Below are 27,352 nucleotides of genomic sequence, written 5' to 3' on the forward strand. Positions count from 1 at the left end.
AGTGTGTACTTTTTAGCGGAAACTTAATACTTCTGCCAAAACGTAGAAATGGAATTTTACAGAAATTTATAACCTGCATCTTTTCACTACTTTGTCTTTATGCAGTCTCATATTGTATACTAAGTCATGTGTTATATTCCATCGTCGAAAACCCATGGCCATGATGTAGCACAAGCGCTTACTGACTTGGACTATATGAGATTGGTCGTAGTACATATGTACATGTATGTACTTGTATGATAAAGTAGTCGGAAGAGAAATGCACAGGGGCTAAGTATTCTATCACATTATTACACGGCAAGATGTGGGCACAAATCTGTAACATGTTAACCTCTGCACCGAATTTCAAAATCTTTGAAGGTAATAGGGGCACAATGTGTTGATGCACGCATTTCGAAAAAATTCCAATTGTATTATTTTTCAAGGAATTTTCTTAAATCTGAACTTCTAAATTGGGTCGTTTATTTTATCTGATATTGATTTGTTTGTCAGCGGAACTCTTCTTTTAAAATTTGCTACACGGAATTGCATTAACTTTGGGGGTAACCAGGAAGTTAAAATGAGCGTACATGTATTTGTAAGACTGCCTCCTTTTTGAACCAAGAGTGTTGGTCTTTTTGAAGATACAACTGAATTATTTAAAAAAACCTGTTGAATTCTCTACGAAATAGTTTTTAGCTCACCTGAGCTGAAAGCTCAAGTGAGCTATTCTGATAACATTTTGTCTGTCGTCCGTCTTTCCGTCTGTCCGTAAACTTTTCACATTTTCAACATCTTCTCAAGAACTACAAGGCAAATTTCAACCAAACTTGGCACAAATCATCCTTAGGCGAAGGGGATTCAAAGTTGTGAAAATTAAGGGCCACACCCATTTTCAAGGGGAAATAATTAGAAATTAATGAAAATTTTTGAGAAATTTTCAAAAATCTTCTTCTCAAGAACAAGAAAGCCAGGAAAGCTGAAACTTGTGTGGAAGCATCCTCAGGTAGTGTAGATTCAAAGTTGTGAAATTCATGACCCCCGGATGTAGGATGGGGCCACAATGGGGGGTCGAAATTTTACATAGGAATATATAGAGTTAATCTTTAAAAATCTTCTTCTCAGAAACTAATCAGCCAGGAAAGCTGAAACTTGTGTGGAAGCATCCTCAGGTAGTGTAGATTCAAAGTTGTGAAATTCATGACCCCCGGGGGTAGGGTGGGGCCACAATGGGGGGGGGGATGTAAGTTTTACATAGGAATATATAGAGTAAATCTTTAAAAATCTTCTTCTCAGAAACTAAACAGCCAGGAAAGCTGAAACTTGTGTGGAAGCATCCTCAGGTAGTGTAGATTCAAAGTTGTGAAATTCATGACCCCCGGGGGTAGGGTGGGGCCACAATGGGGGGTGTAAGTTTTACATAGGAATATATAGAGTAAATATTTAAAAATCTTCTTCTCAGAAACTAATTAGCCAGGAAAGCTGAAACTTGTGTGGAAGTATCCTCAGGTAGTGTAGATTCAAAGTTGTGAAAATCATGATCCCTGGGGGTAGGGTGAGGCCACATTGGGGGGGGGGGGTGTTAAAGTTTTACATAGGAATATATAGAGTAAATCTTTAAAAATCTTCTTCTCAGAAACTAATCAGCAAGATGATTCTTTATAATTGTTTAGACTTTGGCTCCAGGACAATTCTTTGGCCGCACAAGAAGGTTCAGAGTTTGATGCAGCTAAATATCCCATATATAAACAATTGTAAAGGATCTTTTTGAGAACTGCAATACTCAGCATGTGATATGACTATAAAATTGAAGCAGGCAGCTATTTTTTCATTACAATCTTTTTGTATTACTGTATTGAGTTATTGCCCTTGATTTATTGATTCTTGATTATTTTAATTAATGCATCCACTGTTAACCAATTATTGTGATGATTATTTTTATACAATAATAAATATTCAATGTATATAAGTTGTTCTGCATAAGTAGGTTTGGGTTAGGCCGGATTAGTTTGTTTATTTTTGATTTCCAATTTTTAGATACTATGAATTATTGTAGGCCGGCACATATATAGGACAGTGTCTATTGTATTAGGATGAGTTACTGTTTAGGGTTAAACTTGAACAAATACGACAGATTGAGCGTGTGGACACCCCTGCTATATCTAATCTTCGTGTTTTCTATTCTATGATACAGAGTATGCGGTCATTCCTGCCTTGTATCGCATTAATACAAGTGTGCTGTCATACCTGCTTGTGGTAGTTGCGGCGGAGCACTAGTGTATGGTCATCCCTGCTGGTGTTCTGGCCTGTCTAGCGCAGTGTGCGCACTCCCTGCCTACGTGAGGTTGAGCTGTTGGCGCAAGTGTGCGGTCAACCCTGCTTGCATTATCCCTGCTTGCGTTAACGTTGGTACATGTTGAGTTGCGAAGGTGTGCGATCATCCCTGCCTGCGTAACGTTGAGTCCCTATATATGTGCGGGAGCGATGATTAAAGTCTGCTCTTGTAAATATTGGCAGCAATCAGGGCTATCCGAGTTCCAAGGGGGAAAAATGGATTTTATTTATACAGGATCTACATGTATTATTGTACATTGTCCAGATTGTTTGTATTATGACACCATTAAACTGACTTTATCATACCTATCGTTCCTCAGGTGAGCGATGTGGCCCATGGGCCTCTTGTTAATGTTTGTTTTTCCTTTACAAAAACTATTCTATTTAATCCTCACGTCCTATACCTAAACCCCTCCAATGCTTAAAAAATAATGAGCCGAGTATTGTTTCAATACCGACAAACGCTGCCAGCTTGGCTTGTTTTGAAAGTGAATCGGTTTCATTTTTCCCAGATAAACACACCAATAGTACTACAAGACAGGAATATACCCAATCCTACACAGAACAATCAAACAGAGCATTTCACCCAATAAAAAGATCAAAGCATAAGCAACAACAGCTAACAGACGATAGACGGAAACAAACAGACCCAAACAAACAACACACGTACAAGCCAAGTTCTGTACGATCAGACAACAGCTGTATTTTCTCCAGATGTTAAGATGAACAACATTTTCTAAGCAGTGAATGAGAGAAGATTCTTTGACACACCTTTTTAGAAAGTTCGTAAATGTATTGTATGATAAAATTCACCGATTACATGACACTAGGATTTGATTGACCAAGTATCATACATACATGTATTCATTAACACACTACACGAAAAATTGTGTCATGATTACTTGTATGGGTATGATGTCGAAACGAGTTCAGGTTTGAAGTAAAACAACAATGGTCGTTTTAAAATTTTTTATTCCTCCGTGATTGAATAGATATTGAGACATTTTCAATGCGGGTCAAATGATTCTTGAGTTATCTCTCTTACTACATGCACCCTTGTCTGACTGCCTCGTTCATTGCCCTGATCGTGAATGGAATGAGGGATTATTCTTTGAATATCGTGAGGTGATCAAATACGGTCGAAGGTTGGGGGGGGGGGGGGGGGGGGTCAAAGCCTATTTAGTCCGAAGGGCTTTATGATAGATTTGATCATGCCCCGACAGTTAATATTCAAAGGACGATTCTTTATTACTTTTATTCATATTATTTTCAGCTATTGTACGACTGAATATCAAAATAGCCATTGGTGAAATACATCGATCTGTAGCGTTATCATAGACAAAGACGCTAGGAAATGTAAATATATGAGGTTTAGGACACTATATAGATGAATTACCAAAACTTATTTATATGAAACATATCACTTGTCATGTACATGTGCGAATTGTATAACTCATTTCAACAGATTTTTAACAGATAAAAAATGCGCATCTAGTAGATAAATAATTTGTTCTTCGAAATCGAACTAGAATTGTCCGAGTAGAATTTTTCTCCAGCGTGGCGTCTTTTGGTTAATACCATATTAGTAATAAAGTGACCTTGACCTTTGTCACTGTCAAGGACATTCATGTCAAAGGCAAACTCTATTTCTTTCTTGACCAGACAAAATTCAGACTGAGAAATGACCGGACGAACTGAAAGACAGAAAGACAGACAGATGGACATGATTTGTTATAATACTCCCTCCTCAACTTATTTGTAGGTTTCTGTGAGACAACACGTCATTAATTTTTTTTTTTAAGTGCATAAATTAATGTTGGAAAAAAGGGAAAATTGTCCAATCATTATGAAATTAATATCACGATTCATGAATGAATATTATAAAAATGCTCTTATTAAGAAATGTATATATCATTTATAATGAAAGGATAGTGTGAAAATTTCAGAAAAATCCATACATAACTCTGCACTGGTCTACAAATCATGTTTGATTCCTATAGTATAGACCCCCTTCTCAAACTTTGTGTGCAAGGACTGTGAAGGTTATGATGAATGATTTTGTAAACTACAACATGTGAATTTGAATTTCCTCTAAGAAAGATGCACTTGTTAGGCATTTTGCATCCACGGCAGGGCCTCAGTGAATAGTAACTGTTGCAATGTCTCCATAACGTGTAGCTGATAAGTTAAGGAGTCAGCAAAAGCACTACAAAAATTCACCCTCAATCATTTAAATCATAATGAAATTAATATTATGAAAATCATTATTATTTATAATACATGTATTCTAAAATATTCAATAATTACAATTATCCAAAATATGTTTATTAAAATTATCTTTATCAAAACATAATAAACTCTTAGTTTCATGTTGTTTTTCTCATTTTATTATGTCATCATCATAATCATAATCAAATAATCTACAAGTTTTACATAGTACTTTAAAATCACAGACCAGCTGATTTTATCAAAACTTGGCACATGGATGGAAACAATACTTTAATGTACAGAATATGTATAATATTAAACAGAAAAGCTCACATTCCCAATAAATTAATGGTAAAAAAAATCCATTCACACTAAATAACAAGGCAATCAGACCATTGAATTCCACAGAATGGAGATTTCAATTCAAATTATTGTCATGGAGGTCAAATAAAACTGCTCACACACAATATATTTCACTCTCCAACAAGTCTTGGAGACAATAGTTCATGAACTCATTCCTCTTAAAGCGAGAAAATAATTCAGATGATAAAAAAACAAACATATGTTGTTGGCAGTGGCTCTATGCCTCAGTACAAATTTGTTTTGTGATGAAATCTTAAGATATATACAATGAAATGTCTGGGTTTTTTTTTACATAGATGAAATCATTTATAGACAATATATAATATTAATACATGGGATAAACATGTAATACTTCATGGCGCATGAAAAACAATATTCACAACTATGAAACAGCACCTGTCATTGATGAATGGAAATATTGCACTATTATATTTTTTTTTTTTGCATCCTCCACACAGGAAATATCTAATCTCAAATGCCAAAGTTTTTTTTCTTTCTTCAAACACATGTTCAAAACACATTCAAATGAACACAACCAATTTGATATGATAACCAGGCGATATAAAACAAAGGAGGTACTCTTTTGCTCCAAAATTCAAAATATTTTGGCATCTGAACTAATACACTGTATTAAAAGATTTCATATCAGATCTTGCAATTTTGAAATCATGAAACTGACATTGCAAAAACTCTTTAAAAAACTCAACAAATTTGCTGTAAAATGCACCCTATCTTGCTCACCGAAAACAAAATGGAGCAAGAAATGGGAGCATACCCAGTTTTCAATTTGAAACAAAGAAAGTTGCCTTGAAGCAAGGTACATATAGCTCTGGTAAATATTTATCCTTCCAGATAAATTCACTATCTTGTGTACCATATTGCAAGACTTGAAAAAAATCCATAGGATTTTGTCATTGCAGAGTTATCCAAGCATCCAACAGCTTTATAAAGGGAGGTAATTACAAGCTTCGGTATTTCTGCAGAGGGAGGCAATTACACTTGCCAGACTTTCTCTGAGTCATCCTCAGATGAGCTATTGGAATCCTTGCTCTGCAGGGAAGAAAAAAGAAACATAAAAATTAAACATGGCAATTACATAACATCGCTCTGATCAGGCAATCCATTAAATTTTCTAGCAGTCTTTTTTTTTTAATGCTCTGTCTGATGTCTGATGTGGAGAGACAAGTACTGCTGTCAATTACGGGAGAGAAAAAAATTTTAAAGCCGCCAGCAGACGGAAATCAATTCCTACCTCTGTTGAAAGATGCTGAATGGAAGACACTAAATCTTCGTCTAATGAAAAAGCTCGACCAGTCTCCAAAGTGCTTGTACTACCTAATCAAAATAAGGAAACAATGAATTAGTCTCCACCAAAAATTGACATTTATAAAGACTCATGTTTTAAAGTATCTATCATGTTCATTATTTAAAAACCCATTCTTGCATCTCACTTATATTCATTTTCATGTAACCTCTCTCCCCAACTCCCTAATTTTATTGAAGTGTCTAAGGTCTCTGTCTTAATGTTGTCATGGTGATAAACTACTGACCTGTTTTGACATGGCGGATGGTTGGGAGGGTTCCTTGTCTGGTCAGTGAACAAGTTGTGTGGTGGTAAGGACGGGGGGACAGAAGGGAGGAAGAGGCCCCAGACAGGGTGTGTACACTGCTACTCCTTGTCATCGGCCCAGAGCGCTGAAATACCCGAATCATGGCATCTTTCTCAGCCAGCTCTGTCTGCAGGCTCTTTACTCTAAAAAATAAAAATTAGTATAATTACTTTTTGAATTTCATTCTTCAAATCAAGATTTTTATTCCTCTTATTTTGTAATCCTTTGAAGCATATTACTTTTATGACCTCTGATTGAATTATGATAAAATAGAACAGATATTTCTCCTTACTTTGCTTCGAGCTCCTCCACTTGCTGTCTTGCTTTCACAACTTCCTCCAACTGTGTCAACTTCTCCATCTTCTCGTCGGTTAAACCTTCAGAATCCAACAGATCCGCTGACAATCCGTTCTGGATAGAGAACTGTCGCAGGGCACTCTCCTCCAAGTACTTCTGCTGCCACTTTATCACCTCCGTCTCCAGTTTCAGAATTTTGGATTCTTTCTCGTTCATCAGAGTCTGTAGTGAGTGGAGATTGGTGGCCTCCGCTTGCGAGGCGGCGGTGTCCAACTGTGATGGAGCTCCGCTCTCCTTCTGTTGAGCTTTTAGATTAGACACCTCTTTCTCTAACTGAGTCCGTATTTGTTTCTCAAACTGTTCCCGTTTTTCACATGCTGCTTTTAAACACGAAAAGGATTTCTGGAGTTTTTCTAGCCGTTCCATCTTCACCTGTTTCTTACAACACTGAAAAAAAAATTTAAATATTTTAAGAAAAGGGGGAATAACTCTAAATTTATCATCAACAGCACTGAAAATAATTTCATAAAAAATTCCTTTGATATGCAATGAGAAAATCACCAGAATAAATAGCTACATCAACTGTTGCTGGTTCTTACCTCTTCCTCAAGTCTGACCACGTTGCCCTGGGCATTAGTCAGTGCGTTGTCCAGTATGTCCATCTTAGATTGCTGTTCCTGGAGGGAGGTCCTTAATGAGGTCACCTCCAGCTCCAGCCTCTCTTTGGAAGACAACAGCTCCTTGTCTGGAAACATTAACGATTCATTGTAAATAACTTTCCCTATACTCATTTATATTATAAAGATCATAAAGCATCTGTAATATCTGTTGTCTTGTAAAAAATAAATTTGGAAAAACAATGTAAAGAAATCGAAATAAACAAAATTTATTGTGTGAAGTCAAGGGAGACTACTCACTGTGTGCGACCACAGCAGCAAACTTGCGACTTCTCTCTGAGTCTGACACATGCTCTCCGTCTTCTACGCACTCTGCTGTAGATTTATCCACTTGTTCTGTTAAAAATAAAACAAGTATCGATTACATTCAAATCTATTCTCATCAATGATCACAAAATTAATATTTAATATTTTATCTCAAATTTGAAACTGATTCAGCTTTCCTAATTGTGTGTCTGATTTAGTAATTTAAATAAGTATGGTATATTTCTCTGACCATAAGATGACATCATAAAATGCTATATTTATTTATATGCACACCTCACAGAAAATTCTTCACTTCATTTACATACCAATTACACCACATATTTAAAAAACCATCAAAACACAAATGTTTAAAAAATTGAAATTTATATGATTCATATTTGGGTCTCTTTGTACTTTACACAGTAAACAAACTTAAGGAATTCTCCCTCCATTATGTTCAAGCAGATAACATTTCACACCAATAAAGAGATTTGGGCGCTGGCCAAACAGCACAGAAGAATAACTGAGAGATTTCTGCCTTGATAATCCATGCTTAAAGCCCTAATCCCAACAGCACACATTGTGTGCAATTATTATACCCAGACTTGACAACAAGCCACATCTACTGTGTAAATACCTAACCATTTCATATCTTTTGTTCGGAGGCCATTGTCGTTTCATAATTTAAAAAAAAAAATGATTCCTGCCTACATTGGGTTTATCCCACAAATTATCATGATGATCAATTCTTACGACATGAGTAAACAGAGAATGAAGTATAATTGTCTCACAAAGAGACCCAGAGACCGCAATTCTTTATTTGATTCTATATTTATGAAGGCTAAAAAAGCAGGTATATGACATGCATGAGGCCAATGCATGAGCTACTTGTTGGAAACCTGCCACGGCAGTTCAATGGGTCGCCATATCTGACATAACTGCGTAGGTCGACAGTCTTACCTTGTAACTGTTTGTTAGTGGCCTGCAGTTTCGTTAATTCCTCCTTTAGTTTCTTCTTCATAATGGCTTCCAATTTCTCTCTTTTCTGGGAGGATTTCACAAGAGATTCATAAGCCTCATGCACTTTTTGAATTTCATATTCAAATTTTTGAAGTCTTGAAACTTTTCTATTAAACACTGTTAGTTCATCACGAAGTTTCCTATTTTCCTCTGTAAGCATGTCAATCATTTTGTTGGCACGTGCAGTAAGTGGATCTACATCTTCATAACGAATGGAGGAGGTTGGAGTACTGAAAAAAGAACAACAAAAAAATCATTAAAACAATATCAAAAGTGCAATTTCCTATTCCTAGATTCTGTACGAAACCAAAGAATGGCAAAGGTTGCCACCCCCTTCCCTCCAAAAAAGTTTTATACAGTACAATTTGCATACAAACCTTTGATCCTCTCTCTGAAGGCTCTGTTCCACCATTTTGCTGTGGGCCTCCCAGTAATGGGTCAGATCAGGTTGAGATTTACAGGCGGACATTTCAGCGGGATCACAACGCTCCATTGTTTCATATGATCGTCGCAGCTGTTCAGTTTTCTCAACATGAAACCCGGGATACTCTGGGGGTGGGGGAAGCTGTGTGAAGTAAGGAGACTGTAACTGGTCCATGGTCCACTGTTGTCCGCTGGTAGAAGTCACATTTTCGGTTGTTTTTGATACGGCAACACACGAGTTTGACACTTGATGCGGATGCCACGAAAAAGAAGATCCACAGCAAGGATTGTTTAAATATCCGTAATTGTCTGTTGGATGGGGAACACAATGTCCGGCCATTTGGTAATATGGCTGTGAAATCGTTGAGGTTTTCATTTCTAGAGCAGTTGTGGGCATTCCAAGTCGGGCTAGAATACTGTACCCGTTATCACTGCTCCCATAGTCTAAGTGAGGGGGGTAACCAGTGGTCGACTGGTTCTCCTCTCCCTGGGGCTCCTGTCTCACAGAAGTAGACAGATTTTCCGTTGAAGACACAGAAACATCCGTGCTAGCCTCACTTCCAGAGAAACTCTGTCTCAGACCTACGCAACAAAAATAAAACAACAAAATTACTTTAATTATCAAACAATACAAACAATATCAACATCACAGATTACAATCAGATATTTAAAGAATGGAAAGTGGGGGGGGGGGGGGGTTTAGTTTTATCACAATCAATACATTTTACAGATAGAATGCATGTATTTGAGCAGACAATGAGCCGCATTACCTGGTGTATTTTGTAGCTGTCTGGAATGGCCGGGGTAGGGAGGGGGTTCCCGGTACTGCTGCTGTGACATATTTACTCCGTCTGGATCAGTTACCACCAGGTACTCGTCACTAGAAAACTGTCCGCCATTCATCAGATCTGTCAAAAACAAAGAAAAATGAAACTGAGGTTTGTCACCACAACAACGCATTTGATTTGGATTCTATACTTCAAAATTCCATTAAGCACCACATACACAAAAGAACTTAAAAAACAAAGACAGAGATCAGTTTCCAGCTAAAACTTCCACTGTTTCTCGTAATCACAAAGAAATTGCAATAACTGAGGGAAGGTTATGACTAAGTCTTTCTCTGTAGGGGAAATAGCCGACATTCCAGGCAGGTTTGTGTTGTCCTTTCAGTGTACATAAACAGAGCCGGCTTCACTGAGTAAATACACAGGTAAATTTATTCACAGATAATGTGGCCTTAATCACCCCACTCAATAGCATGTTCACTATTGACTAAATAATTCAGCTCCCCCTTAATAATTCAACATGCAATGACAAAATCCTCTATCCTTACTTAGCATGGCTATAATCTGTATCCTCACTTATCACTGTAGACACTGATTCTTTACTTTATTGATAACTCTGATGACTTCTTTCCTGCTCTCATACCAGAAACACACTGAATAATAATTGATAATATGGCCTCTCTCAGCCAGCCACAAGTGCATTGTGGGATTGCCAAAAATACCAGGCGTTCAGGCATTGAGCAAAACCAGTGTAGCGAGAAAATTATTCCACACTGGAATGCAGTACATTTCCTGACAACAAGCTTGACTGAGCGTGGCTCTCTTGTATTCAACGACCAGAAAACCCCCCTGGCTCTCAGTGACTGCATATTTGTTATGGATCAACATAAAACTGTAACAAAATCACAATATTTACAGCCCTAGGCCATCTTCTGGTTTTTATCGGCAAATCAATAGAAATTAAACACATTCCTTTTAATGTATTACACAAATTTTCTATGCCGTATCTGTACCACTAGTAGAATAGGTGTGTAGTTTTACATCAAATTATGAAAGATTATATTCATGCATTCACACATTATTTTATTGATTTTAAATTGTCAACTTTGATTAATCTTGATAACAGTTTTTTTTTCATTACACAAGATTCGAAACATATCTTTCTTGTTTCATCAATTCAATATGCAGAGCAAAAAAGAAAAAAAAATCTCTTGTGAATGAAAATAAATGACTACGAAAACATGTTTTTCCTAAAAATGTCTATATTTTTATAAATAGTTGAGGGCGTGTATAATAAATTTGGCATAATCACAAATAAACGTTTTTGCCACATGCATAAATCTTTCTCAAAATACTGAGAACTCCCTTCATTAATATGCAATCTAATTAATTACAACGCTAATTAGCTCCACAATACCAGAAGAATATTTGTGGTTGTGTACGATCAATCTTAATACAACATGATCCAGCTGATTTTACTTTACATATATACCTATATCTATAATATATGCATTAAAAAAATCAACTGGAACTTTTCAACCACAATTTGATTAAAGGCCCTTCAAGTGTCTTAAAAAGTATGATAGCTGAATATCTAAACAATATCATCTATGTTTAAATTCATATAAGCAAAAATTTTATATTTTGCCGAAAATGACACTAGCCAATTTGTGGCTTAAAATATGCATTGTTGAGGTCACTATAATTCAAAACAAAAGAATATCTTGTAGATTTTTTCCCTCTCAAGAAATTCTTGTTTTTGTGTATTTGAAACACTTTATTAAATTTATTCACCAAGAGTGTCATTCTAGATATATAAAGCTTAATTACATTTCTAATTACTTCTGATTTATTGTTTCATAAATAAAAACATTAATTAAAATTGCAACAGTTTCACCACAAATTACTTTTAAAAGAGCGACATTTAATAATTTGGGTGATGATTTTCTTAATGAGATAAAAAAACCTAAAAATATCAAGAATTCAGACAGCGAGTTAAAGTGTGCACAACTGCATAATTATAGACATTAAAATTTTAAAATAAGAAAATAAATTTTATTGGTAAATTACGTTTTTAATTATTTCCCATATGAACATAAAAATCCACACTGAATTGCATCGACTGTTAACAAACAGTGGTTCTTCATTATTCTAAGAATTGTCTAACTCCAGAAAATGACAAAAGTCAAAATTAGATACAAATTACCAGGATAAAAATTAGGAATTGAAAACAATACCTTGAATCATATTGAGATTAGCATAGGTAGGAGAATCACTCAATCCAACACGACCTTCTGTATGCATGGCTCAAACTCAGAGTGAGGGAAAACAGGAAAAAAAAAATCAAATTCCTCCCTGCTGTAAAACCAACATTCCAGGTTTATAATCACTTGATATCTCCTATAATCTTTGGGATGTTAACTCTTATATACATATACACCAGTATATCTATACTCCAGCAAGAATTCACATAATCACTATAATTATCAAATTTATTCCTAAGCAGTTATAAACGTTGACTTCCCCACAGAGAAAAAGAGACAGACACTCGTTGGGATGTTGACACCGAATTAGCGACCCAATTCCCTGACTCCACTGATTTTGTTAACGCATAATTTTTTTATCCCACAATTAATAGAACACGTGGTGAGGAATTCTAAAAATTGTTCCAGCGGAATGCTTGTCCTCTTTTGTGTTAAATTATTCTGGATGATGGATAGTTAAGGCAATGTTTTACACTTAATTCAGCTTCCCAGTCATTCACCGAGACAGGAAGAAAAATCGCGTATCCTGAATAAATGAATCCTGTGGTTCGCGCCTCTTAATAATTTTTCCTTAATACGAATTTCCACATCCGTGACACTTATCCTTGAAGGGCAAGTGAAAATGACAAGAGTTAGTGACGTCTTTCCAAAAAAAAAAACCTTTTTAAAAACGAAGTCACTCTCTTCTCTTGCTGTACAAATTATTGGAAGCTCTTTTGTTGGTTTAACGCCCCTGGCCGGAATTAAAGAGTGCAATAGCTCTCCGGTCAGTGATATTTTTTGGAGGTGGAATTTGATCGGAAGATCTGAAGAAACAGACAACCTACATTCCTGAATGATAATACCCAACCGACAAATTGATTCCACTAAGATATCGCGCTACATCAGTGGCATACTTTACATAGTTCACCCCTCCATCCTGTTTTCAACTTTCCACCAAGCACTGCTAATCTACAAATTCCTTTATTTCTTAAAGGCACACAAATCCCCTGAGAAATGTCCGAGATTGGAAATCTCCTTACAAAAATAAGGCAGGAATTAACAAATAAGTTCTTTTTTCCCTTTCACAAATCTAATATTTGCAGAAGTTTTTTGAGGATACAAAAAACAACCCTCTTGTAGAATTAATGTCACGTTTGTATATAATATGAATAGAGAGCATGGTTTATGAAATATCTGGGGCTAAATTGGATTCAGCAAAGCGTGGCAATTTTTGTATGGGCATGGTTCAATGGACACATGTATTTGATGAATGTAAACATATCACCTCTATGCATTTTTTCCTTTGGTTTATTTAAATGGATTGGAATGTTTGAAATCTGGCACCCTAGCTTAATAATGTCTAGACCCCTTTTATCTATAAATTATGTACAAAAGGGACTAAAAGTTAGCTCACACATAAAGACAGTCAAAGAGACTTTGCCTCTAAATTACTTAACATTACAAAACAAGCATTATACAAGAGTCTTTTCACACATGAAGTGAATTCAAGATTGATTTATGTGGAATTCTGAGGGCAAAAAAGGGAAATTAAAAATCAAATTTCTTTTATCCTTCCTGAACTTCATTTTCATATCAATAAATCTGCACTTTTTAATTTACTTCCACTCAAATTTCTTGCATTTTTATTGCACATATATTAATATATTAACATATGAATTCATTTTTATTACAAAATAAAAAGATTTGATTTTTTCATACATTTTTCATTTCTCTAAAACCTTCAGAAAGAAAAGTGTCAAGTGTCAAAATTTCCAAAGCTTTGTATATAAAGGTAAAAAAAGAGGGGGTGGGGGTGGGAGTGGGGTTTGAAAGAATCTATGATTAGGCTGGATAGTCATGGTCATTTTTTGACAATAAAGATATAGGGAAATATTTTTAATTTTAAACTTAAAATATATTGAATATTTCTTAACTAAGCAATAATTCAAAGCTTAAAAAATCAAATCTTTGAAATTAAGGAAGATCAGATGGATTTATTTACCTCCCAGTCTCCTTAATATTCACATACCAGATTTCAAAAAAACATCTTGTTATGGAATAAAAGGAAATGAAAAATCATGTATGGTACACAAGGTTCATAGGTCACATCTTGAGGTCAGGCAGGCTGCTTACCATTTCCTACATAATAAGTAACAGGTTGGGTAGGGCTTTTGACAGAGAGTAATTAGCCACAAGTGGTTTTGTTAAGTCAGCCAGCAGGGTTCTAACACCTCGGTCGTCATCCAGAGGCATCCCTAGGATTTATGTAACTATTCTGAGGGGTGAGATATGGTGAGCAGCTGCCCCCAACATTCCACAAGCACTATGCATGATCCTGTGCCATCATTTTGATCACAGGTTTTACAGAGAGATAGAGACCTGGACAAAGACTTGAATGCCACGAAAGTCCAAAGGTCTATCACAGCTGTACTGTTCATCTCCACATGGTATCTCGGCAGTTTTTTTTTTACTCAATTATCTAGTGTTTATCACAAAACCTAATAACTACAAAGTAACAGGAAATTTTTGTACAACCAACTGTAAATGAAACAAATAGAAAAGAGTTTTTTTTTTTTTTAAAGTGTTACAATTCAAACCAAACTTGGTATAAATCATATTTTAAACATTTTAAGGACATCATTGGATACTGGTTTTTTCAAGACTTTAACTTGATATTCATTCTCTCTCTCTCTCTCTCTCAAGGAAGGATCCCAACATGTCTTTTCTATATTTCACTGTCTTTCCACAGCACCCTTTCCCCCTCCATCTCCCTCCCCGTCTCTCTTTCTCATTCAAAAGCAATTCTGGAGCCCCCTCATTTTCTCTCTCAGCATGCGAGCTGTGATTCCGCTGTCAGGTCACATCACACAGAAGCCCGAGTTCTGCCAGAGAGGAATGTTCAGAATGTGACCACTGTGCCGGCTTCTGTCTGATGTACATGCCCAAGTGGGTCATATATCATCATTAATCCTCACAAATATTTACCCCATAAAACCTTGTATGTCCCCCATTACTTTCCTGAATACTGTTAGACAGTGGGGCCCCGGGGGTACTGGTTAATTAGATAGATCACAGGCTGCAAAATGTGCATTGTGTTCACTAATGACTGGTCACAATGTTGATAATAGGCAATAATCTCTTGTCTTGTTTCTCTCCAATATCTGCTGAGATCAATTAAAAGGCAAATTCCTTGACCTGGTCAAAACTGAATGTTTTAACACTATTGGGGGGAATTGATAGTACATGTACAACTTGAAAAAAAAGAAAAAGAAGTCTGTATCTATCATGAAATCAATATATTGTTATCAAAACAGATATACTATCAGAGTATATAAAATAGAGTAAGACAAATGAAATGATTACATGTATGCATATCAAATAAAAGTTCAAAGAGAATTTTAAAAAATTCAATATACGATTTACACATATAAACCCTGGGTACTTCCAGCCCCAAAAAACTTTAATAAGCTGAGCATTAGACAATCAAAGGAATGCTTGGTTATTTCGAAAAATTATAATTAAACAAGTTGACAGATCGTCTATCGTGATCTAGATTCCTGTTGTGGTTTGTTAAGAGAGCGGGTGGACCTTTGAATCTTGCCGATCGTTGCCCAATATAAACTCAACATTCCATTCATCTATCTTCAAATTCTATACGCTTTCAAACTTGGCACTTGACAGACAAACTTGAGGACCATTTAAGGTATTTCAAACAATTAATGGAACACTGCCAATTACAAGACTTTAATACACAGTCAGACCTTGTGAAATCCAAAACCAGTTCTATTTAATTCTTTTTTTTTAACCATTCTGCGCAACATTGTGTCGATTTCCCTGTCAATAGCTATGACGGTTTAATTGCGTAAATTTACATTCCGAGGGTAGAATTTGACACTGGCTGTTTTTTGTTGGCGCAATGTTAAGCCACCATTCATAAAATCGTGATCAATTTAGACCAGTTAAAAGAATAAAGGATTCCAACTTTTCCTTCCAACAAATTAGTGTCCATAAAATTTTCGTCTTTGGGACAAAAAGAGAATATTCTGATGTTTATAATTCATCAGGTCCTTATTTCTATATTTTTCAATTCTGAGGAAAATATTTTCATATTCAAAGAACTTCATTATATTTAAAAAAGATTTTTATTTTTCAAATATCTGATATATTTCCTTAAAAACCTGTCAATTAGCTTCTAAAGACAGAAGGGGATGGACATCAAACATCACTTTATATTTCATTAAGAGAGGCGCGCCATAAAAAATGAACCAAGTTTTGATCTATTGTTGTAGTTTTAATTAGATGATACAACTCAAGCGAACATAATGCAACATCATGGTTGACAGGGGTCCAAATGAGGTGACTGAGCAAATTGAATTCTGTCTCAATTCAGTCAAGATTTTTTAAACTGATAGCATATCAGTTATAAATTCCACTGATTGAGATCGACTATGGCCTGTGTACTATTAGTACAGGGCTAACCTGGTGTGTGTGTGTGTGAGAGAGAGAGAGAGAGAGAGAGAGAGAGAGAGAGAGAGAGAGAGAGAGAGAGAGAGAGATGCATGTGCATGCAGTCATAATCCACAATTATAATGCTTACAATTTTAATCATAAATATTATTCTGAATACTCTTTCAATCTTTTCTTTTTTCTAAAATTTTATTCAAAAGATTACAAACAAAAATTCAAATGATTATGGGATAGTTCTCCTTAAAAGGTAGTTCTCCTTAAAAGGTAAGAAGGACAGAAAATCGTTATAACCTTAGCAACAAACCCAGTTCTCTGGTGAGCTAAAACTAAATGTGATGACAGCTCCTAATCTGGGCTAAAATCTATTTGTTTTGTATGGTTAATTTTATAAATCTGTTGTATCTAGCTATGCGTTCCATAACGCAGCTGGCACAACCTGTATCAAATTTACATTTTATACAAAAAAGTAACAAAGACATTTAATGCCATATAATTTTAAATGCCCCCCTTTTAAGATCGGAATCTACACAGGCATGCAAAAACCTCATGTACTTTAATCAAAAACTGACAAGACAAAAATTTCAATGAACAAAAAAAGGTATAAAGGTGATAAGGTTAAGCGATTCTTGGTCCATATCCCGATGTACATGTTAAGTTTGCATTTGCCTTTGGGATGTTGGTGAATGTCCTATGATGGTAACCAAAAAGAAAAAAATTTCCTAAAACGCATACCAGCGGGAATAATATGTCACCTCTAGAGGGGGCTGTGTACACAGACTAAAGCACATGTAAACAGAATTACGCAGGGAATCTGCCTGTCCTTACATGGCTTAGGAACCACGGAGCTCAGATTGTCAATAAATAACCGTAAATTGTCAAATTCCGACCCTGTTTAATGTAAACGGGCATTCTCCTCTGTGGCATGTCGCAAAAGTAAACACAATACAAAAAGAAGTCCTCTCGACTGCCAAAAGAAAAATGGAGGTCTATTTTAGTTTTGATTGCCTGCATTATAAGTCTTGTGCAATTAATCACCAGAGTGTTCTTCATTGAACATTTGCCATGCTAGATATTTGCTTTTGCAGCCAAGGCCGTTCATTGAACACTGGAGAAGTTTTATGTGTACCGATATATTTTCTACAACTTCTGCTGAGAGCATAACTAAGCAATACACTTCACTCAAAGTAAACTGGCAATTGTCACCTACATATGTGGATCACAATTTCGAAATCCTAAAAGTACCCTACTTTGACAAGTAATATGATGAATTATACATGTACATGTAAATGATAATCAAACTTGCAATGCTTTTTAAAATATCAGTAATAAACTGAATATTGAATGTTAATAGTAATGGTAACCCCCCCCCCCCCCATGTGAGAGCACATTGACACTGGTGTCTAACATGTTCTTAGATTGTAATTATGCAGATCTGTGTGCATTAAATTTACAAAACAAATGAGCTTCTGCAGTCTTTTTCAAGAAAAGAATTAAAATATTGTAAAAAGTTGACATATTCCAAGGTCGTTATCACAAATAACCATTCTCAAAGTTTGCACTTGTCATTTACTTCATTTCTATTAAAAATGTTAATTCACCCAGTATATGACGTATGTACACGGTACATCACTGCACTTATAAATCTGCGCACACCATTACCATTATACTGATTTACCATTCACCTTTTCTAAGACACTAATATCAGTGCGTCAATAGAACATCGCATGCCCCCCGTGACACTCTCAATTGTAAACATCTCTACATGTATCTAGACTAAATTCTTTTAAAGCCTTTATAAAAACTCTTTTTCATAGGATTATAAATTCCCATCTCCTCTATAAAGCATATTTTGTAATTTTCTAAACCCTACAGTGTCAGCCAAAAAAAAATCCTGCTATTTCATAACTTTCTTCAAAGAAGATTTAATCAGGAGTTTTAAGATGGTTGTGGTTGCAAACTTTGAACTTTTGAGAAGAAATAAAACTATTTCTGTGGTGTTTTTTTAACTGCATTGTTTTAACTTTTTAAAAATCCTTTTAAGTCACCATTTCATTTATCTTTTTTGAAACAAAAATTCTAACAATGCCATAAATGCTTGCTTTTTATTTTAGATTTACCTGGCCAGGTAATTGAGGTGAAAATTCTGCTACATCACTCAAAGCCTGTGATCACCCTACCTGAAAATTTAATAAACAAACGTGTACAAATTGACACTATTTAAACCATACCGCCCCTCCCCAAAAAAGTTCGAAAATATTATCCTCAGACAATTAAAATTCCTCTGTAGCTTCAAGTGAAAAAGAGGGCATACAGTTTATAAAAGAAATCAACCACAACACTATTGTATTTTTCGCCATCAGTTTTTCATTAAATATATATTAAATTTGATGAAAGAATTTAATAAAAATAAAATAAAACTTTTCAAAAGAATTCATTTCAAAAATGTTCTCTCCATTAGCTGTGAGTTTCTGCAAGTAATGACCCAGAGCAGTTTTGGGTGTGTGATCATACAAAATGCTAGTTCAGCCATAATATTTAGTCTTCTTTCATCAGCTACATGCAAATAATAACTAGTAAAAAAAAATGATGACTGAATTTATTTTTCAACACATGCTGAGTACTGTACAAATGAACTTCAAAATAAATCATTAACCGAAATTAAAGCATTTCTCTTATCGGCCTTTTTAAAATTTTCCTTTCTCATTAAAAATCAATTGACCAAATTCTTTTCCTCCTTCAACAAAGCTGGCTTATAAGAAATAGTCTTGATAATTGAGCTCTTGCTGGGGTTCCATTTCACATGAAATTGAGAATACTGGTAGTGTTCAGTTGGTTGTTGCTCCTGACTTTATGGTGCATATATTACCCCATTTCATTAACTGATATAAATTTAAATCTTGTGGAAGTATCACGAGTCTTTATAATCTTCAAGTCAAAGCCCCTTTTATCACTTCAACTGAAGGACTGAAAAAAGTCTGAAGCACTGAATTACATAATATTAGAGTTCAAAGGTCACTGCGTCTTACATAATCAAAGGTAATATTCGTTACAATCTTTTTTAAACAGCTCAAAACATGCATACTCATGTAATAATACCCAAAGGTTTCATTCTTCAAGTAAGTTGTATATCCTTACCCCTTCAGGCCAAAAAAAAAGGAACCAAACAAAAATTGCACCCTTAGTACTAAATAACCTCTAAAGCTAAGACTAAGCCTCACGTGTCGCTTCTTGTAATGCGTTTAAACTTATTAAATTCCTGTACTACGATTTAAAGCCGAGCAGTTGCAATCGTACTGAAGTGCTGGTTCAACTTTTATTGTAAGACATATCAGCGCTAAACTTCTGAACCCAAGAGACACGAGTGTAAAATTCTTCCCCAACGTGTTTGTATAATTATTAATAAACCGAACACAATGTCTAGCACAAGAGATAAGTAAATCGAACTATGAATGAAATTTCCCCTTCCCTGATGTACTAAGCGATAATGATGTAGAGAAGTGTGGGAAGACAATTAAGAAAATGATAGTCTGTATAATGGACTTAAAGAAGAAACATGATGTAAAATATATAATGGGAAACAGCGTGGCTGAAAATAGGGTCCGCCAGCACTCAGATTCTGGTGAGTCAGCAGATGAAAGCGGCAGTAACGAACATTTCTTAATTAAAAAATAAAAAGTCTTGCTGTTTACTCATCTCAAAAATTCATTCATTAATAAAGAAACTGTAGGATTTTTTCCCCTTCCCTGACAACTAGGTTATGCTCATGATGCCTTTTGCGACAAAAAAATACCAATACATGTATATATAAATGAAGAGTTTTTAATACCTTGAAATTTGCTGAATTCATATATATATTCTACTAGTTTTTCTTTCTGTGGCTCCAGTTTATAATTATTTAAATCAAACAAAAAGACAAAGAAAGAAGGAAAAAATTAGAGATAATGAAATTATGCATTTGTGAAACATATTTTAAAAGTTCATGGTCACAAACAGTTTTAGCCAATCAAAACTGTGAAAACTTTGACCTATCTTAAATTTCCTTGACCTTTATTACTAAAATAGCTTTGCACAACCTTCTAAAACAAATAGCTTTTATCTTGTACCGTTCAATCAAAAATTTTTATCACATATACCGGTACTCTAGCTGTACCTGGATAATAAAGAAAATAATAATCAAATTACCACAAAGACCAGCTATATATTTCATCTGATATAGCTTAATTTTCATTTATAACACATTTCTTTTCCATTATTTTTTAAAATTTTTCAACATCTATTATGTTTCTCATCTCACATTATTGCTTCTTACCCCCCCAAAAAAAATACCAGTAAAAAGCCTCCTGACCAATTTAAATTCTTTGAATATTTTTTGGTTAACCATATAATCAGTTCAAAATTGTCTGAATACAAATTCTTTCTAGCAGTTATGGGCTCTGTGGTTTAATGCTTCTAAAAGTTTGTAAGTTTATGAAGCATTCAAATTGTGTAATAACTTTAAAGTATTATCATGATAAAGAAGATCGATTCCATGCAATTTTCATCCCATACTGAATTTAACTGCATACCAGTCATAATTCAATTGTATATTTTCTGATTTAATAACCCTTGAACATATCTGATTACACTGATATCTTAGGACGACCATAAATGACTTTACCTTGAGAGAGAGAGAGAGAGAGAGAGAGAGAGAGAGAGAGAGAGAGAGAGAGAGAGAGAGATATAATTTAATAAAAATGCAATGAGATGCAAAAAAATCATGAAAGTGGGAACCAAATATAAATAAGGAGAGGAAATTTCATGATAAAATCATTTCTTTTTTATACCTTTTCCTGTCTGCCTACAGATCTTTATAGATAAGGCATCATGGAGTCAATAGGACGGTATCCCATTTGATGCACTCTTTAAATGAAAAATGAGAACCACCACCTGGAAAATAGAATTATCAACATTCTGCGGAGACTTCCACCTGCCATTGAAATGTACTGGTATGTTAAATGATATTCTATAGACCTGAATACGCAAAATCTGTACCACATTTTTTAAAACTTCAGAAAAGTACACTCCAAATGTTTAACAAGATTGCATGAACAAAACACTTGTGAAAAGTCCAAAATTAATGCATCATTATCCAAAAACACAGATAAATAAATCCGAAAAAAATTAAAAATAAAATTAAAAAAAATAATCCATTGCACTTCTAAAATCAAACATCTAAAAGAATCATAAATAACAGAAGTTAAAAACCTTTGAAAGTTTCATAAATCATTTTTTTTAAAACTCCAAGGCATCAATGCATTGGAATTATGACCCAGCATGTTTTGCTATTAAAAAGTCAGCCTAAAGACTTCTAAAAAAAAATACATACCAGCTAAAACACGTGACTATGCATTCTTAAAACAGCATTGTCTAGTCTGTAACAAAAATTTTTCCCTGTATCTGGGAGTGCATTACCAAAAAAATAAAAAATTCCTCCCGTTTACTGGACTGCACAATGTGTTTTTTCCACAAGATATTTCTATACATTTGAGTACTCTTGGTCTTTTCTTCCGCCTAAACCAATTATTGCCAGTTCACAGCAATGCCATAACTTCTGAACCCTGAAAGTTTGATCTCAGGAGACACAAACATGTTCCTGGAGACAGACTGTCTCTCTCTGTAGCTAAGTATGTACCAACAATATAACCTTGTTTGTGATTTTTACACATCTTTAAAAATTTTCATTTAAAAAAAGATGGGTTTAATTTGAGGGGAGGGGGGGGGGTGTTGTATAAGTGAGGTTGGATAAAGATAAGTTCAAATTGAGCAAACAAATTTTGTGATGATAAATTTTATCTATTAAGGTTACAAAAATTGCTTCCATATGAAACACAAATTGGGAGACATTTGATTACATCATCAAAGGTATTTGCAATTACATGATTTTACTGGTACCAGGATACCACTAGTAGAGGCCATTAGTTCAAATCAAATTTCAGCAACAGACATCTTGTAATAGGCAAAGCTTTGTTAGCAATAATTCCCTTATATTCAAAGAGTATACTTGGCAATACCATTTTACAATACGATTCTGATATACTTAATATTAAATATTAGTATTTTAAATATCATATCAGTATTTATCACAGACAAAAGGCAAACACAGGGTATTTGATCTCGATCAGTATTCTGAAATGACAATAAATTTTGAATATGTGTGCCAAATAATAAGAGTTTAAATGCTAAATAATTTAAAATGACATTTTTCAGAGACAAACGGGACCTAAATATAAACGCCCTAAATTTGAGCGTATAAAAGCTAATGCTATAATATCTGGAATATTTTAACTCAGTTCACCCACATCTTCAAAAGTACAACTGAAATACTCTAGTTAAATAACTTAAATATCCCCACCACAATAACTTTATTATTGATCATTTGTATCCTTTGGGGTGGTCTTGAACTTATATTTCACACTCAGAGAACAGTTTCACACAAAAGCATAGATGAAAGGTGTGCAAATCAAAAGAAACACATTTTGGGTGTTGTCACCATCTCAATGACAAAATATTTAGCGGCTAAGGTACAGCACTGCTTACTGATCCTTAGAGAAGGTGTTGTAGCATAAAGCTTTTGTTGCACTGTACCAAAGGTGATGTATGTAAAATACCTGGACGTAAATCATTCTCCTATTGCTATTTTGAGTTCCATAAAAAGACTGAGGGCTCTGTGATCCTCAACAAGGTGCTAAATACTGTCAAAGCACTCAAGTGTTAACTTGATATTTATCCTCTCTCTCTCTCTCTCTCTCTCTCTTTCTCTCTCTCTCTCTCTCTCTCTCTCTCTCTCTCTCTCTCTCTCTCTCTCTCTCTCTCTCTCTCTGTTATTCACAGGAGGAAAAAAACCATTCTTCTCAATTTGTAGAATTTCTATAATTCACAAGTTTCTAAGTTTTCTGAATAAATATATATATAAATCTAGTCATCTTATTATCTTGAAATTTTTGTTGTACTGAATCATGTACAGCTAGGTAAAATATTCTAAAAGGAAAGTATTTTAAAAATTTAAATAAAATGCAATGAAACTGAAGAAATAAAAACCTTTCTGGTAAAACAAAAAGCATAGGAATCTGAGGAGAATAGATTCAAATTCATTTTTCAAAACTCGAGCATTTTAAAAAATCAAACAACTAGGTTAATGTGTCACTGACATAATTCAGTATTTAATTTCAGCTAAGACAATGGACATGCCCAAAAAATGTCAAATTCTGCCGCAAATTGAATGTTAGCAAGACTCTTAGGCTCGGGACATCTTTAAAAACATTTCCGATTTGTGTACCATCGGTGATTAAAATTTTAATGGGATTGCCTAAGGTAGATGGTATTTGCTGTGTTATCACGTAAAAGGTAAAATTCTTGACTAATTATCAAACAAATATTTACAAGTGGGAACCCGGATATTTTGAAAACTTCCATCAAAAGTACATTCAAGCTGGCCATCTGATGAAAGTTGGCTTCGTTCTTTTTGTAAATGGCTAAACGTCAACTGATCTCCCCACGACAAACAAAGTTACCCTAAATAAACATGCGGCTTTCTTTTATCATATATACCAGAGAGGAAAAGTATATTTTTTACATTGTCTACATCTGTTTAAAAAAAAAATACGATGACCCCCCCCCCCCCCTTCCCCTAAATTTTGTGAATAAAAAACCCAACTTATATATATTGTGACATGACCTCACTGCCCTGTGATGGTTAATCATCGTCTAAAGTTTCTCTAAAAGTACAGATCAGCTGATCTGACCTCAACTATGGTGTTGACCCTTAGTAAGAGAAGTTTTGTCTGTATAAGGAGAGAGACCATTGACAGGCCTGACAAATATTATAGGATGGTAAACATCTTTCTTCAGATGTTCATAGCTTTGGTATTCCAGAACACATGACTAAAATAAGACACAGTCACAAAACGGTGTTACAATAGCTAAAATCATTTAGTCTTCTTTTTTTTAAATTTTATCAAAAAAGTTTCATTGCACATATATCTAATACTTCTGTTCCCAATTTTAAACAAGCACACATAAAATCATGTACCAATAAAAATGAACATTTTCCTACAATTTTATCTAACAAATTCCTCTGATAAGTATTCATAAACCATGAAAGTCAATTAATTTCAAGCATATATCGTAAATAAAATACTTGAAAAAATTTTTAAGCAATAAACTGAGAGTTTTTGTGCCTATCAAGTATTCAGGAATTCCTTGTAAACACATGCAGGTGCTCCAAAAATAACCCAACTTTGAAAGCTTGAGGACATTTACATTGTCAGCAAACATTATCAACTCCAGGTGAAACCTTGTGGAAATAATTTAACAACCAGGTTAGGCAGAATACCGCGGGAAATTTTGATATGACATATATGTTAATGAGATGTAAATTTCTGTCATGGTATTCTGCACGCGCTCGTATATGATTTTTGACAAAAACTAACTACCGCAAATGACATACCTATGGAAATGAGAAAATTGAGGTCGACAGAACGCCTCGAGCTGAAATGCCGCTTTTTTATTGGACGACACTGCAGAATTAATGAATGAATTCTTTAACAATCCTCACGAGTCCTTTTTTATTTTTTAATCTCAATAACATGGATTTCATTAGTTTTATGTTTATTGATATAAGAAATGCTAAATAATTATTTCATGCACGTCAGCAAACACAAGCACCTGCTGAATTGTTTGGATTTTTAAAAGGGGCTTTGGGGATGAAAAATGTAATGAAATTCAGCTGACATTACACATTACCACTGGGATCAAATCCAAAATTTCAATTTTATGTTTCCTTGAAAGAAATGAATTAAGCCACAATGCCCATAGTTTCTGTACACTTGGTGTCCAATGCATACTGTAAGCAACCTGAGGCCAGCAATCGTAAGTGTTTGATGAGAGAGATAGAGACAGACAGACAAACAGACAAACGTAGATATCCATAAACTTCTGTCAAAGGAATATAATACAAGTACCAGTATATCATATTCCTGACAAATATAATTACAGAATATAACCTTGTAACACTTCTGCATACAGTATACTCTCCAGTTCTAAAGTTATCTCAGAATTACAATGTACCGGTACATGCATGTATATACATGTGTATATCTGCAAATGAATTTACATGAATGTCCATGCAAAAAATTGTAATTTTTTCATTTTAAGATTCAAATTTGAATTGACTGTGAGGATCTCCAAGTAGATACATATGTAACCAAGCAATATTTTTTGAACAGGATCTAAAATACAAATGAATATCAGTCTCGGTTTTCTGTTACATATACACTCATCTTATAATACTTACACAATTGCACCCTTCTTTCAAGCCTCCTTTGGTCCCTGTATCGTTGTCAACAGGAAATGACTTCTTAAAAAATTGACAGTATGATGTTACACATACCCTTCCAGCGTGATGGGGACTAATGTACCATAAATCACCAAGAGACCTGACTCCCCGCTGGGTGCAATTACTGCTATTTCCTGAAATTAGAAGCACCTCTAATTACTTCTATATTTTGAGTGATTTGGGGAGTGAAACCTCTTTTTGTTGTACAGAAAAGGGGGAATGGAAACCCCACTGAGATAATGTTAGGGCCAGCAGGAGGTATGAAGGTTAATTGTTATTTGAAAATCATTTACCTGCAATTACAGGAATGGTCAACTCACAGGTATGATTAAATTCCCACTGACCTTGACTTGTTATGCTATATACATGTAAGTCAAAGTTCATAGGTGATATGCAGGAATGCCAAATAAAATTTTAAAAAGTTGACGAAATGATATGTATCATTGAGAAAATACATGTAAGTTCATAATATGTACTGCATATACAATTTGTATGGCATTGAATAATTTTTAGGTTATGAGATCGATCATGATATATAAGTCTAAGAAGTACATGTCATGAGGACATATTCCCCTTGAGATGGAATATAAATTAGTTTTCAGTAAGGTTGAATGCAGTAGCTATTGGCTTGTCAAATAGGAGATTCATCATCTTCCTATTTGTGAGTATATGATATCTTTAACTGGTATACTGGAAGGTAAAATCTTAAGACATTATTTCACCCCTCACAAATTACTGATTTTTTTTTTTTATATAAACTACATGTACTGGTCAGCATTGTAAGATATCACAGAGTTAACTATATTAAACTAACAACTAGTGGGATAAACGTCTCATTTTTGTTTGGAAACATAAACTTGCGACATAAAATCTTCAGACATTGTGGGATATATCTATAAGTATCTATATGCATTTCACGTACAGGTCAGGGATTACCCCCCCCCCCCCCCCCACCCCCAGATAATAAAGTAAATAGAAAAATGAAAAACTGAAACTGCATGGTTATTCATAATTCCAGTTCAATTACAAGGTTTATTTCTACCTTTCAAGTAAGTTAAACATCAAGTTTTACAATTCTAAAAAGTAAAAGCAAATTCCTTCGTTAATTAACATGCATAATGATCTAATGATCTTACACAAGCTTCCCTGATTCGTTAGCTAACATGATTTACAATTATGCTCAGTTAAAGCAATTACATTGAAAAGCCTGAGGGTAAAATTCATAAAGTAGATTGAGTGTTTATTTCGATTAACCAAAATATATATATACCGCAACATTTATGAGACTTTATGTAATTTCCAAATTTACTTTTACAAAAGGTCT

The 27,352-nt window shown here is 34.6% G+C and overlaps 1 protein-coding gene across 5 annotated transcripts; it reads right to left on the reverse strand.

Annotated features, from left to right (window-relative positions):
• Positions 1-5,806: 5,806 nt before the first annotated feature.
• LOC128180401 (angiomotin-like) lies at positions 5,807-26,155 on the reverse strand. Of its 5 annotated transcripts, none has more exons than XM_052848494.1 (10): positions 12,180-13,363; positions 9,928-10,065; positions 9,112-9,739; positions 8,675-8,964; positions 7,709-7,804; positions 7,391-7,536; positions 6,787-7,238; positions 6,435-6,637; positions 6,137-6,219; positions 5,807-5,934 (listed from the first exon to the last, which is right to left on the reverse strand). In XM_052848494.1, the coding sequence occupies exons 1-10, from the start codon at positions 12,244-12,246 to the stop codon at positions 5,878-5,880; spliced, it is 2,160 nt and encodes a 719-aa protein (XP_052704454.1). In that variant the 5' UTR covers positions 12,247-13,363; the 3' UTR covers positions 5,807-5,877. The 5 variants fall into 5 exon arrangements, with proteins under 5 accessions (XP_052704454.1, XP_052704458.1, XP_052704457.1 ...); XM_052848497.1 differs by lacking the exon at positions 12,180-13,363 and adding an exon at positions 25,987-26,155 and having other exon boundaries at positions 5,822-5,934; XM_052848495.1 differs by lacking the exon at positions 12,180-13,363 and adding an exon at positions 10,491-11,017 and having other exon boundaries at positions 5,822-5,934.
• Between the last annotated feature and the right edge of the window lie 1,197 nt (positions 26,156-27,352).

This window comes from Crassostrea angulata, chromosome 4 (genome assembly GCF_025612915.1).
Source record: "Crassostrea angulata isolate pt1a10 chromosome 4, ASM2561291v2, whole genome shotgun sequence".
Lineage (NCBI taxonomy): Eukaryota > Metazoa > Mollusca > Bivalvia > Ostreida > Ostreidae > Magallana > Magallana angulata.